This window comes from Musca domestica, unplaced genomic scaffold (genome assembly GCF_030504385.1).
Source record: "Musca domestica strain aabys unplaced genomic scaffold, Musca_domestica.polishedcontigs.V.1.1 35, whole genome shotgun sequence".
Taxonomy (NCBI): domain Eukaryota; kingdom Metazoa; phylum Arthropoda; class Insecta; order Diptera; family Muscidae; genus Musca; species Musca domestica.
The window spans coordinates 9,062,083-9,076,856 of record NW_026712315.1 but is presented as its reverse complement, the minus strand read 5'-3'; the positions used below and the strand labels follow the sequence as shown (position 1 = coordinate 9,076,856).

The 14,774-nt window shown below is 36.6% G+C and overlaps 1 protein-coding gene across 5 annotated transcripts in view; it reads right to left on the bottom strand.

The window, feature by feature from the left end:
* Positions 1 to 14,774, bottom strand: part of LOC101893179 (filamin-C) — a 154,416-nt gene that overhangs the window by 121,027 nt on the left and 18,615 nt on the right. For 2 of the 5 annotated variants that reach the window (XM_059125787.1, XM_011291857.3), the window contains exon 2: positions 5,139 to 5,558. In XM_059125787.1, coding sequence (XP_058981770.1) covers positions 5,139 to 5,387 — 249 coding nt within the window. In that variant the 5' untranslated portion in view covers positions 5,388 to 5,558. Of the gene's footprint in view, positions 1 to 5,138; positions 6,063 to 14,774 lie in introns of those variants that run through there. The other 3 variants (XM_059125786.1, XM_005177743.4, XM_005177745.4) reach the window with 3 other exon arrangements.

Genomic DNA, 14,774 nt, shown 5'->3' with positions numbered 1-14,774 from the left:
CTTCACACCTGATCTTGTTTCAGTAGAAATATTGGGATGTAAGAGATTTGAATATAATCAGATACGCATTTTATCAAAGTTATAATTATTCCAAAATCTTGAACCGTTGTGGGAGAGGTAGATGATGGAGCGGGTTAATTTTTGCACCTCACATAACACTGATACAAATATTTGGTAATTGCAATGTTTGCACAACATTTGATGATTGTTTCTTTTTCTAAACGTTGAATTATTTTTGTGAAAATATTGACCTTTTGAGTAGGAAGATACCAGAAGGAGTGGACCGATAATGCCCATACACGGGCTCGATCTAAGTTTGTTAACAATTTTACGATGTAACGAGTTTGGACCAAATCGGATACTACTTGCGAGAGTTATGGTGCGCACAAGCCAGCCAGACAGACAGGTGGACACTCCTAAATCGACTTAAATGTCCTGAAACGGATTTGGTCGAAAGAGACGTAAGGTCTTAAACCATTATTTCAATGAGGCACGATTTGACCGTAGAAGTAGTACAATTTGTACTATAGAAGTAGTACAAATTATGAACTTTAAATTCTGTCTAAAATCGTGAAATTGCCGAATATCAGAAGGTTCTGTTATACAGGGGTTATAGGAAGATTTGGATCTATATGAGCAGTTTTCTAATATGGAAGAGATCACCAAACCGATTTCCAAGTACCAAATTTCAACAAATTCTGGTGAAAAATGTGGTTAAAATCGAGAAAATACCTGATGTCGGCATATAGGGGCTATAAGAAGCTGTGGACCTCTTTTCGTAATTTTATGTTGTGGCAAATATTCTGGTGAACAGTTCGACACAAATCATAATAATACCGAATATTTGGAGGTACTGTTGTATGGGGACTATACCAAATGGTAGACCTATATAGGCGGTTTTCCACAAGGATATTTCCTACATACAGAAAATACAAACTGCCAGTCAACTTGGTTTAAAATGGTTACTTCAACTACCAAAAGAACCTTAAACGTGTCGGTGCAGTTATATGGGAGCATCACCAAAATGTGGACCTTCTTTTAATTTTCAATACCAAAAATCTTACGGACATAAAATCATCTGAGCACAATTTTATGAACTTTCTTTATTTCGTTCGGAGAGTGATTCCACAGGCAGCCAGACTGATAGCTAGGCGGACGGACATGATTACATAGATATAGACTTTTATGCTGATCAAGAATATACAGGGTGAGATGAAAATACTGCAACCAACTTCAGACTGCTGTAATTTCTAAGCCACTCGTCCAACAGCTGTTAAAATTGTTTCAGGGACAGCTCATTATATTGTTTACAAGCGTACAACAGCATTTTGGTGAGAATTTTCCAGAAAAAAGGTATTCGTGATGGAGTTCAAGCGTAATAGTGCGATTTCTTTATATTTGGCAGGACAGCCACAAGTGGCTATCGATAGAATAAATATCTTGTGTCTCGTACCATCGCTCGTTGCCATGATACTGGTAGCGTAGCCCGGTGTCAAGGAAGTGGACGGAAGGAAGCAGCAACATCAGCAGAAATGGTTTGAAAAGTAAAGAAGCGACTTGATCGAAACCCGCCCGCAGTGGCCGAAAAATGGCTCGTGAGCTGAAAATATCGTAATATTCCATTCGACAAATATTGAAAAATGAGCTCGGGGTAAAGCCATTGAAATTCCAAAAAGTGCAAGAACTTACATCGCAAAAGAAAGAAAATGAGTTTGGTTTTCTCTTTGTAAACAAACAATATTATGGTATTTACTTGTCAAAGAGGTTATCTGAAAATGTGCACTTTCGGTTGGACACCAGAACTCAAGCGCCGGCCATGGTGTATTTGTTTGTAACAGGCAGAAGAAAACGAGATAGATCCATAGTTCCTTTTGATGATCTGCATAGAATCACTTTCTGAGTCGATTTGTGCATGTCCGTCCGTCCGTCTGTCCATGTATTTTTGTAAACAAAGAACAGGTCGCATTTATTGTCCGATCCAGATAAAATTGGGCACAGATCATTTGTTTGGCCCAAGGACGAACCCTATTGAGAAATTGGAGATAATCGGTCAAAATTTAGATATAGCTCCCATATATATCTTCGTCCGATTTGCCTTTTATTGTGCACCAAATGTGTAATATCAGCCCGAATTGTATGGAATTTTGCACATACACCCAAATTAGGCCTGAAAACATGTATGCCAAATTTGATCGGAATCGGTTCAGATGTAGCTATAGCTCCCATATATATTGTTCATCGGTTTTGTTATTTTTGTCCACCGCCGCCGTAATATGCACTCCGTAACAACAATATTTGGGGAAATATATCAAATACAGCTCAGAAATACCTTTGCTAAATTTTATCGATATCGGTTCAGATTTGGATATAGCTCCCATATATATAACTTCGTCCGATTTACCTTTTATTGTGCACCAAACGTCTAATATTTGTCCACATCGGATGGAATTTGGCACTTACGACCGAATTGAGTCTAGAAGCTAGTATGTCAAATTTGGTGAAGATCGGTTCAGATATAGCTATAGCTTCCATATATATTATTCGTCCGTTGTTTTATTTTTGTTGCCCACAACCGTAATATGCACTCCGTAACAACCATATTCAGGGAATCGATTTAGATTTGGATAAGGCTCCCATATATATCCTTATCTGATTTCAAATTAATTTTGCACCAAATGGGCAATATAAGTCCGAATTTAGAAGATACAAATGCTTCGGCATATTTAGTCCTTTGAATTTTAAATTATAATTATAATCAGAGGCGTATGATTGAATTCTCCCATAAAAACTTTTAATAGTTATGTGGAACTCTACTAAATTAGCAAAGTGGTGTAGGGTATCATAAAGTCGGCCCCGCCCGACTTTAAGACTCTCTTTACTGGTTTTATCTCACCCCGTATATATGCTTTGTAGAAGATATGTGGTAGAAGATATACAAATTTACACCTCCTGATTCGGTGTAGATTTTCTTAAATCTGTAAACAACTACGCATTGCTAAAAAAATGTATCCCATCCTCTATATTCCACATTCTCGATTCGCAATATCATGCAGGTTTTGTATTACGGAAATATGTACAAACTAGCTGAACCCCGGTGCGCTTCGCTACCCCTTTTGATTTTATATGCATTCAAAATTTTATTTACGAATATATGTTGGATAAAGGAAAACAAATTTAAAAATTGAAAAAAAAAAAAAAAGATATTGCACTAATTTAATGCGTTGATAAACAAAATCATTACAAAAGCAGTAACATGACATGCATACATGAAGGGTTTGTCCTTTGGATTTATTTATTTCGTAGCAAATACCAAGCGTGCAGGAAACTACAATTTTTTAAGTAGAGTGGCATTTCTATTGCAAATAAGTTAATTCGAGATAGCAACATACTTCGCCGTAATAAGCGTATTTCAAATCAATTGTTGTGTTGTTTTTTAATGTTAGCCTAAGGCGTTGTGGGTCAATGGTTCTTATTAAAATCATATCCCAATCTCCGATTCCCAATCCGATTTAAATATAATTATAAAAAAAATTACTTTTACACCAAACTCCGCCACACCTTTCATATTTCATTGAAATATGTAAAATCGGCCGAGAATATATATATGGGAGCTATATCCAAATCTTAACTAATTTCCAATTAATTTGTCACATTTATTATTGTAATCAAATTCCGCCACACATTCTGAATTTCATTGGAATCGGTCATATATATCGTGTTTGGTGCATAATATGTATGAAAATATATATGTTATATATATGTTAAATATATATGTTAGCTATATCGAAACCTCAACTGATTTCAATATAATTTGGCAATTTTTGCTGGTGCCAGATTTTGTCTCTCTCGCTTTGGGTGCATCAAATATGTGAAATCGGCTGAGTATATATATGGGAGCTATAATCACATCTGAGCGTATTTGAATATAATTTGTCAAATTTATTTTTGTACCAAATTTAGCCACTCATGGCGAATTTCGTTGGAATCGGAAATACGTATCGTGTTTTGTGCATCAAATATGTGAAATCGGCGGAAAATATATATGGGAGCTATATCCAAATCTGAACCGATTTTAATATAATTTGACTAATTTATTTTCTAATCAAAATCCCGTTACATATTCCAAATTTCTTTGGAATCGAACATACATATCGTGTATGGTGCATAAAATACATGAAATCGGTCGAAAATATATATGAGAGCTATATCCAAATCTGAACTGATTTTAATATAATTTCACAAATGTATATTTGTTTTAATTTCCGCTACACATTCCAAATTTCATTGAAATTAGAGATACATAGCGTGTTTGGTGCATCAAATACATGAAATCGGTCGAAAATGTATATGGGAGCTATATCCTAATCTGAACCGATTTCAATTTAATTTGACAAATTCATTTTGGCTCCCAATTCCGTTACTTATTTTAAATTTCATTACAATTGGAAATATATGTCGTGTTTGGTCCACCAAATACATGAAATCGGCCGAAAATGTATATGAGAGCTATATCCAAATCTGAACCGATTTCAATATAATTTGACAAATTTATTTTCGGATTAAATCCCGTCACACATTCCAAATTTCATTGGAATCGAACATTCATATTGTGTTTGAGGCATCAAATGAACGAACGGTCGAAAATATATATGGGAGCTATATCCAAATCTGAACCGATTACAATATAATTTGGCAAACTTATTTTTGTTCCAAATTCCGTTACGTATTCCAAATTTGGAGACTGTATCTTCAACCAATCAATAGATATGTGCATATAAAATCTAAATTTTTGGGAGGTACCTCCGATTCTGATGCTATATCTACAGTTCCAAGTGGAAATTCAAAAATGTATATAGCCTATATTACTTTCAGGCGATGTTGCAGTATATATGGAAATTTTCAGGAAAAACTATTCAGCGGTTTTCGAGTCCATAAATTACAAACAAACAAACAAACATACAAACATTTTCCTCTTTTATAGATATAGAAAAGATAACACCAGCATTGAACAATATGCACATTCATCTCTCGAAAATTCCAAAATGTTGTGCCTACTGCTCTTGACACCAACCAACAAGAACTACGACAACAATAGCAGCGCTAAAAATCACAAGAAAAGGAACTACAGATCAACTTACCTGCATGCCTGTCGGACGCAAATGTTCGTTCACCCAATTGCGAAACGTGTTCGCCTGAATTTCCACCCATAAATCCTCATTGCCGCGTATGTTCATGCCCTTGGCGGCAGTGCCCTCGGGACTGCGAGCCACCAGGCCGGCGTGTGTGATTTTTTGTGTTTCCGTTGTGCCATCGGCATTGTGTTTTAGAAGACCGGCATGGGTTATTTTGGCGCCCTTTAAATCTTTAACGTCCATGGTACCCACCATGGTGAACGAGTTACGGCGATTGTTGATGTTCTTTTCGTACAGGGATAGCTACACAAATACACGGGTATACAAAATATTCCTCTTCTTTTTGCACTTTTGGTTAAGACGTTTTGTTTTTTTTTTTTTAATTCGTTTAAATATTTTTTATTGTATTTCTTTCAGCAACTCAAACTAGAAAATAAAAATAATTATAGGGATCAATTTTTATTTGACAATATTGGTTTTGAATTTGTCAGACACTTCATTCGAATAACATGAATTTTTATTTCAACATTTTTTTCACAAATTAACACTTTTCAGGGTATTATATTTATGCTTTTTGTGTGTAACTTAAACACCTCGATTTTACTTCGTTGTTTTTTTTTTTTCAATATTTATTTCTTGTTTTCTTTTAATTCGCTTTTGCCCTTCTTTTTTGGCAGATTTATTTTTTTGAATTTTATCTTTTTTTTATTTTTTCAATTAACAAATTTCAATTTCGTTTTCGTGTTTACACATCGATCGTTTCATTCAGACTGAGCTGCCATGGCAGTACAACAAAATTCAGGTGGGTCTCTATGATATTTTGCAATCAAAAAATAACAACAAAAACAACAACAGCTCTATCAGCCGTCAACTGGCAGCCAACACAACAACAATAACGCAAATTCTACCTACAGACTTGTGGCCAAAACCGACAAAAGTCGTAGCAAACAGCGGCCACACCGCAGCCAACAACTTGTGCTACTCACACACAAAATATGTCAGTTTTAAATCACAGCCAACAACAACGACAGCAACGACCACAATAAGCCACCGTCTCTGCTGTCCAAAATTGTATACAATTCAGATTCGCTGATGACGTCAGATTTTGACAGATCATATGCGTGTGCGTGTGTGTGCATGGATGTGCGGAGCTATGGCGATTTCATTTTCAACCACATCATTTTTTTTATTTGGTTTATAAATCATTTTCGCCGTTTTGGTTTTCGCTCTTTTTATGTCATCATAAACAACAACAACAACGGCAATAACAAGCACTCACACAGGCATAAAAACCGACGCTTGAAATCATCACCTTGTTTTATTCTCTCACCTATAAAACGCCCGCAAAATATATAAACATTGTGGCTGGTAAAATTTGTACGTAGGCAGAACTCTCTGGTACTCTCAAGAGCATTAGCCAAGTTTGGATTTGCAAAAGCTTATGGCGCATGCGCACATTCGTTCTTGCTTGGAGAGCGAACAGTGGGCTCGAAAATTATTTGATAATCTTGTCCACCATGAATTGGTTTCGAACCCACAAATATCAATTATAAAACCAGTAAAGAAAGCCTTAAAGTCGGGCGGCGTCGAATTTATGATACACCCCTTTGCATGTTAAGTAGAGCTTTACATCAGAAATAAATGTTTTTAAGGGGAAAACTGTATTTGATATATTTCCCCGAATATCGTTGTTACGCTATCCAATACCAATTTTTAGACATATTCATGGGAAAATGTGCCAAAAATCATCAAAATACCGAATATCGGAAGGTACCGTTATATTGGGCCCATGCAAAAACGTGGACGTATACATACAATGTTTCGCCCAAGGAGCTAGAACCCAAATACCAATTTTTAGACAAATCCGCGAAGAAATGTGGCGGAGATCGTCAAAATACCGAATATCGGGAGGTACCGTTATATGGGAGTTATACCAAAACGGGAACCTATACATGCAATGTTTCGCCACCGGAGCTAGAACCCATTACGAACTACAAATACAAATTTTTAGACAAATCCGAGGATAAAATGTGGGAAAACAAGTTAAAAAGCAGTAAGTTCGGCCGGGCTGAACTTTGAATATGCTCCACATTTCGGAACGAATTTAAAAATTTTCAAAAAATAAATTTCTTAAAAATTTCTGTTAAAATTTTAAAAATAACAAATATAGCCGTCTATTGGGGTCTATACGACGTGGACCTACATAGGCATTGTTTGTCATAAGCCATTACCATATTCAAACTCGAAACTTGAAATAAACAGTGAATAATGTAGCTAAAATCGCCAAAAAAAAATATCGCATATAAGGAGGTACCGTTATATCGGAGCTGTGCGAAGACCTGCACCTGCATAGAAAATTATCTGTCACAGGCTGTAGCATCCATTACGAACTTCAAATAACACATCTCAAACAGTTTCGATGGGTATTGAACCTAAAATCGTCAAAATACCGAATATGGGGAGGTGCTGATATATGGGGCATATACAAAGACCAGGACCTGCATAGACAATTTGCTGTCATAAACTGTAGTTCCCATTACGAACTCTAAATACGTTATTTGAAACAACTCTGGTGAATAATGACGCTAAAATCATCAAAATTCCAATATCGGGAGGTGCCGTTATATGGGGGCTATTCGAAGACGTGGACCAGCACAGACAATTTTCTGTCATAGGCTGTAGTATCCACTACGAACATCAAATACCAAATTTGAAATAATTCCGGTAAATAATGTCGCTAAAATCATTAAAATTCCGAATATCAGGAGGTACCGTTATATGAGGGCTATACGAAGACGGGAACCTACACAGACAATTTTCTGTCTTAGGCTGTAGTATCCATTACGAACTTCAAATACCAAATTTGAAACAATTCCGGTGAATAATGTCGCTAAAATCATCAAAATACCGAATATCGGGAGGTACCGTTATATGGGGGCTATATGAAAACGTGGACCTACATGGCCATTTACGAAGTTAACCTGCCTACTGGAAAAATAAACATGTGTGCAGAATTTTAGCCATCTATCTCAATTCATTCGGAAGATAGCGTGATTACAACAGAATTTTACGCTGATCAAGAATATATATACTTTGTTGGGTCTGTTATGAGTATTTCGAGGAGTTACAAACGGAATGACAAAGTTAATATACCCTCCATAGTATGGTGGAGGGTAAAAAACACAAAAATACCGATTATCGGGAGGACCGTCATATGGAGGCTATGGCAAAGCGTGGACCTATAGATACAATGTTTCGCCACACGAACTAGGACCCTCTATGACCCACAAATACTAATTTTCCGACAAATCACTCAAAACAAGTAAGAAAACATTAATTTCTGCCAGGCCGAACTTTTAATACTTTCCACCTTAGGGTAAAGAAAACATTAGAACCGATTATGACCCACAAATACCAATTTTTAGACATATTCGTGGGAAAATGTGGCAAAAATCATCAAATACGGAATATTGGGCGGTATCGCTATATATGAAGATATTAAAAACCGTGAACCTATATATACAATGTTTCGCCAACGGAGCTAGAACCTATTATGACCAACTAATTTCAATTTTCCGACAAATCACTCAAAACAAGTAAAAAAACATTAATTTCGGCCAGGCCGAACTTTTAATACCTCCCACCTTAGGGCAATGGAAACATTAGAACCTATTATGACCAACTAATTTCAATTTATAGACAAATCCGTGAAAAAATGTGACAAAAACCATAAAAATACCGAATATTGGGAGATACCGTTATATGGGGCTATACCAAAACGTAGACCCATACATGCTATGTTTCGCCACTGGAGCTGGAACCCATTATGACTTACAAATACCTTTTCTGAGACAAATCCGTGAAAAATTGTAGCAAAAATCATCAAAATACCGAATATCGGGAGGTACCGTTATATGGGGACTATACCAAAACGTGGACCGTTGTATCTCATAGACACAACACAAATTATTCTGCTAAATTTTGACGCTCTACGTCAAATAATGTGGCCTGTATCGTGATTTCAACAGACAGACAGACGAACAGATTAAATCGACTTAGAATTTTATGCTGATAATGATTATATATACATTATGGGGTCTACGCCGAATATTTAGGGATGTTACCTTCCTTTCCAAGGTGGAGGTTATATACAGGGTTGCCCATATTCGACGGACCTTTGGGCCCATTCCAATCGACGAGGCTTATCCGCAGGCAACACTTTTTGCGTCAATTGAACTTTGTACGGGAACAAATGCAAATCAATGCGAATAATCCGTTGTAAAGTGGACCTAGCCATGCCCAACTGCTAAGAACGGCGTTTTTGGGATATTCTTGGGGACCTCTCAACACTGGCTCGTACGGCAGCGATATTCTCGGCCGATCGCCTTGGTCGACTTTTATATGGCCTCTTCGGATTAGAAAGAGCCTTACCAGTCGAAAATTTTTCGTATAAACGCTTAATGGTGTTCTTAGAAGGCGCACTTCTCACATTTTTTAATGTTTTAAAAGCACGTTGAGTTTTCACAATTGACTTCTTCTGTTGAATGTAAATTTCAACTATTTCAGAGCGCTCGCGTGGCGTGTATTGGTTCATGGTAAAAATCTGCTTGGACTGACGCTTCAAACGCGGTATGTCATTAAGCGATGTGACATCTCTGTCAAAAGTTATGGCGTTGCCAGATGGGTCCGTCGAATATGGGCAACCCTGTAATCGCCTAAAACGAACTGTTTGAGCGAATCAAAAATTTAAAGATGGATTTTTCGTTGACGAAGTAGCGGGTACTTTCTAGTTCTTCACTTTTCGTTGACGAAGTAGCGGGTACTTTCTAGTTCTTCATGTTTTGAAAGATTTTAGTTTAGTATAAATGAAAGTGGCAAAAGGCTTATATTAGTAGTTTTGTTTTAAATAATTTGGTCATTTCAAGTTAATATAAATTGTCACCTATAAGAAATTTCCCAACACTAAAGCAATTTCTAATAGATTTGGGCCATATTTGGAGTGAAATTTTTTAAATTCGCTAACCACTGTTAAAGGAAAACGTTACATTGACGAAAGCTTTTGCGCATGCTCTGCCATTCCCACGCAGAGAGCCTAAAGCACCGAGACACTCCAAAAAGCTTCAATGTATTGACTATGTTGCACCGTCTACTTGAGACCATTCTGAATCGACAGATCACCTCAAAATTTCGTAGACTTAAACAATCTCACAAGTTAATTTATATTTACAGCTGCGTTTCCACAAGTCTTCTTAAAAAAAAACTATAGTTCTGATTTTCGTCAAGTACTCGGATAGCATTGTGGTGCTTATGTGTGTTTCCTCTCTTATTCGAGATTACTTTATTTTCCCCCACTCAACTCAATTGGACTTTGTGTTGCCTGAAAAAAAAAATTCGAAACGAAAAACTCGAGAAGCAAACTAAAAAGCGAAACGAAAAACAAAACAAACAAAAAAATGATGTAGGAAGTTGTAATGTCAGTTAATGGAAAAGGTTATTTTGTTGTTGTTGTTGTTGTTATAATTCTTAGCAAATTCTATTCTAACTGCCATTCGTCTTTGTTGCTGCTGATTTTTTGTGTCTCTAAAATGTGTTCCGCAAAACAACGAAACGAAAGAAAATATTTGTTTTACTAAACTCCATGTGCATAGCCTCAAGTTGTAGAAAATATGGAGCAAATCGTTTTTAGGTGCTTCTTGTTACTTTCCTTCTTCAGCTTCATTCATTTTGCAATTTGACAAACCAACGGCAGCTTCAGCTTCAGCAACAGAAGAAGAATAAGTCATAACATTTTGTGAAGCACCCAATTTGGTATGTGGATGAGTTTTGTTGGGCTGTAGCTATTTGGTTTCTAACGTTTTCGGAATGTTTAATTGATGATTTCGCAAAATTTGTATTTGTGACATGCCTATGGCAGAAAATGGTAACATGTCCGAAATAGATTTGATGAATTTTTGAACGGATTGAAATTTTCAATACCATATACGTACATAGTATGGAGAGCATATTAAGTTTGTCATTCCGTTTGTAGCACCTCGAAACACACTTAAGACCCCACAAAGTATGTACAGGGTTGTCCATATTCGACGGACCCACCTGGCAACGCCATAACTTTTGACAGAGATGTCACATCGCTTAATGACATACCGCGTTTCGAGCGTCAGTCCAAGCAGATTTTTTACCGTGAACCAATACACGCCACGCGAAGTAGTTGAAATTTACATTCAACAGAAGAAGTCAATTGTGAAAACTCAACGTACTCTTAAAACATTAAAAAATGTGAGAAGTGCGCCTTCTAAGAACACCATTAAGCGTCTATACGAAAAAATTTCGAATGGTAAGGCTCTTTCTAATGCGAAGAGGCCATATAAAAGTCGACCAAGGCGATCGGCCGAGAATATCGCTGCCGTACGAGCCAGTGTTGAGAGGTCCCCAAGAACATCCCAAAAACGCCGTTCTTAGCAGTTGGGCATGGCTCGGTCCACTTTACAACGGATTGTTCGCATTGATTTGCATTTGTTCCCGTACAAAATTCAATTGACGCAAACAATGTTGCCTGCGGACAAGCCTCGTCGATTGGAATGGGCCCAAAGAGTCATGGGTCCGTTGAATATTCTTAATCAGCATAAAATTCTATGTCGATTTAGCGATGTCCGTCCGCCCACCCGTCTGTGGAAATCACTGTAGCTTCCGAACGAATTGAAGTAGATTGATAACATTTTACTCAAATGTATGTTATGTCTACAGGACTTTTTGTACTGAAAATGGACTATGTACGTCCATGTTTTGGTATAGCCCCCATATAACGGTAGCTCCCGATATTCGGTATTTTGTTGATTTTAGCGACATTATTCACCGGAATTGTTTCAAATTTAGTATTTGAAGTTCGAAATGGATACTAAAGCCTAAAACATAAAATTGTCTGTGCAGATCCACGTCTTTGAATATCCCCCATATAACGGTACCTTCCGATATTCGGTATTTTAATGATTTTGTTTACATTATTACCGATTTTTTTAAGTTTCGCATTTGAATATTGTAATGGCTTATGACAAATGTTACCTATGCAGGTCCATGTCGTCGTAAAGATCCTAATATTACTGCTAAAGTAGGTATTTTTAAGATTTTAACAGAATTTTTAACGGATTTTATTATTTTTGAGAACTGCGAAATTCGTTCCATATGGTGGAGGGTATTCAAAGTTCGGCCCGGCCGAACTTACAGCTTTTTTAAGTGTTAAGATTATAGGATCTACGCCTCACAAAACTTCCAGAAATGCGCATTTCATCTTCTACAACAAAACTTAGGGGTCTTCTTTCAGCAGACTTTGTGGTCACCTATGTGTAGATTATGTGGTCTCCCAAGGTGTCTTCTATAAGAAGACTTTGGGGCCTTGCAGGAGAAGTCCTTGTGGCCTTCTATAAGAAAATCTTGTGGTCTCCCATAAGTAGGTTTGGGTCCTCTATGAGAAGATTTTGTGGTCTTCTAAGAGAAGACCGTGTGGTCTTCTATGAGAAAATCCTGTGGTCTTTAATTCTGTTTTCCATAAGAAGACGTTGTTGCCTTCTATGAGAAGATCTTGAGGTCTCCCATGAGTAGATTTGGGTCTTCTATGAGAAGATCTTGTGGTTTCCCATGAGCAGATTTGAGTCTTCTATGAGTAGACCTTGTGTCTTATAGGAGAATACTTTGTGGGCTTTTTAGAGAAGGCCTTGTGACCTTTTAAGAGAAGACCTTGTGTCCTTCTATGGGAAGATCTTGTGTCTTCCATGAGAAGAATTCAAGGTCTTCTATGAAAAGTCTTTGTGGTCTTCTCTGAGATGAGCTTGTGACCTTCTTTGAGAAGAGCTTGTGGCTTTCTATGAGAAGATTTTGTGGTCTCTCATAACTTTAGGGTCTTTTTAAGATGGCCCTCTTATCTTCTATGAAGGGATCTTGGGCCTTGTGTGGGAAATCTTTGTTACTTTCTATTAGGAGACCTTGTGGCCTTCTATGAGAAGTTTTTTTTATGTCCTACCGGGTCTTTCATGAAAAGACATCATTGCAATGCGTGAAAAGGCCTTGTGGCCTTTTATGAAAAGATCTTGTGGTCTCCCATGAGAAGACTTTGGGGTCTTTTATGAGATGAATTTGTGACATTTTATGAGAAGCCATTGTGGCCTTCTTTGGAAAGTTTTTTGGTCTACTATGAGAAGATTTTTTGGTCTCCTATGGGGTCTTCAACAAGAAGATTTTGTGGCATCCCCTGAGAAGACCTTGTGGCCTTATATGAGAAGATCTGTTTTCGCCTATGAGATTACTTTGGGGTCTTCTATGAGTAGACTTTCTGATCATCTATTAGAAAACCATCTAGCCTTCCATAAAGAGAACTTCTCTTCTCTGCTCTTCTGTCTTCTGTTGCAAGACCAAGTCTGATCTTATATAAAAAGATCTTTAATGTGTGATAATTAATTACATTGTAATTTGGAATATTTCCCAATTGATTGCGATTGTTTATACAAATGTCTCCCCCTTCCGCTTTAAAACAAAAAAAAAAATTAAACTAAAGTTTTAAAAATTCCAAACGAATACGCCGATTGTTAACGTTTCTACAAATAACTTCACATCAACAATTATATGAAATGAATGAAATGTTTGTATTCTATTCTATTGTCTTATTTTATTTGACAGTTTTAGACAATACAAAACAACAAAAATAATAAGACTGAAATAAAACACACACACACACATATAAGCTGCCAACCCCAATTTGTTTGGTGACTTAACTCATAACCGTGGAATCGGAATTCTTGCTTTATGATCTCATTATGTAGACAAGACGAGACAAAACAAATGAATTTCAAATTTGTATCTCACAAATTGTAGATTCTTAATGCATTTGACATTGACAGTGAACTTTTTCTAAGCTAGTGGCTTAAAGCTGTCCGCATTAATCTTGAAATTTGTAATGTCGTGAATACTACAATTACAACAACAAACAATTCATTTGAATCGTTGATTTATTTAATGACAATTTCAGGTGAGTTATTTTGTTGTTGAAAAGTCAAACGAATTGTTTGTTCGGTGACGTGACAGAGTGATTAGTGCAGTGAATCAGGATGATGGAGCGGTGGCTGGTATTGTTCGATATAACATGAAACGAGATGTAATCGAAAATAATTTATAAAAATTATATGAGTCGAATTGAGCTGCTGTACAATAAAGGAAATGTCTAATATCAATTTCGAAGTGTGCAAGCTTGTCGTTTTGTTCGTCACCAGCCATATGTTGTGTCATGAACTAATGTAGATGAATAGTTTCAAAGGTTTTCTGTCATATTCTATAGAAAATATTACAGAATTGTATCGAGAAACTGATATAAGACAATTAGGAGGAGTATGTTGTTTACTAGAAAAATAAATGCGGTTTTTATTAGAGAACCCTAAAGAAGATCACATTGTCTTTTTAACTGACCACATTATATCCTCATAGAAAACAATAAAAGACAAAGTCTTCTCTTAGAGATATTCTTATAGCATCCCCCTGGATCTTCTAAGACAAGGCCACAATGAAGGAGACGAAAAGGTATTATCTTACAAGAACAGATGAACAGATAGAAGGTCAAGAGGGTCATCTAAAAGAAGTCTAGAGGATCTTTGTATAGAA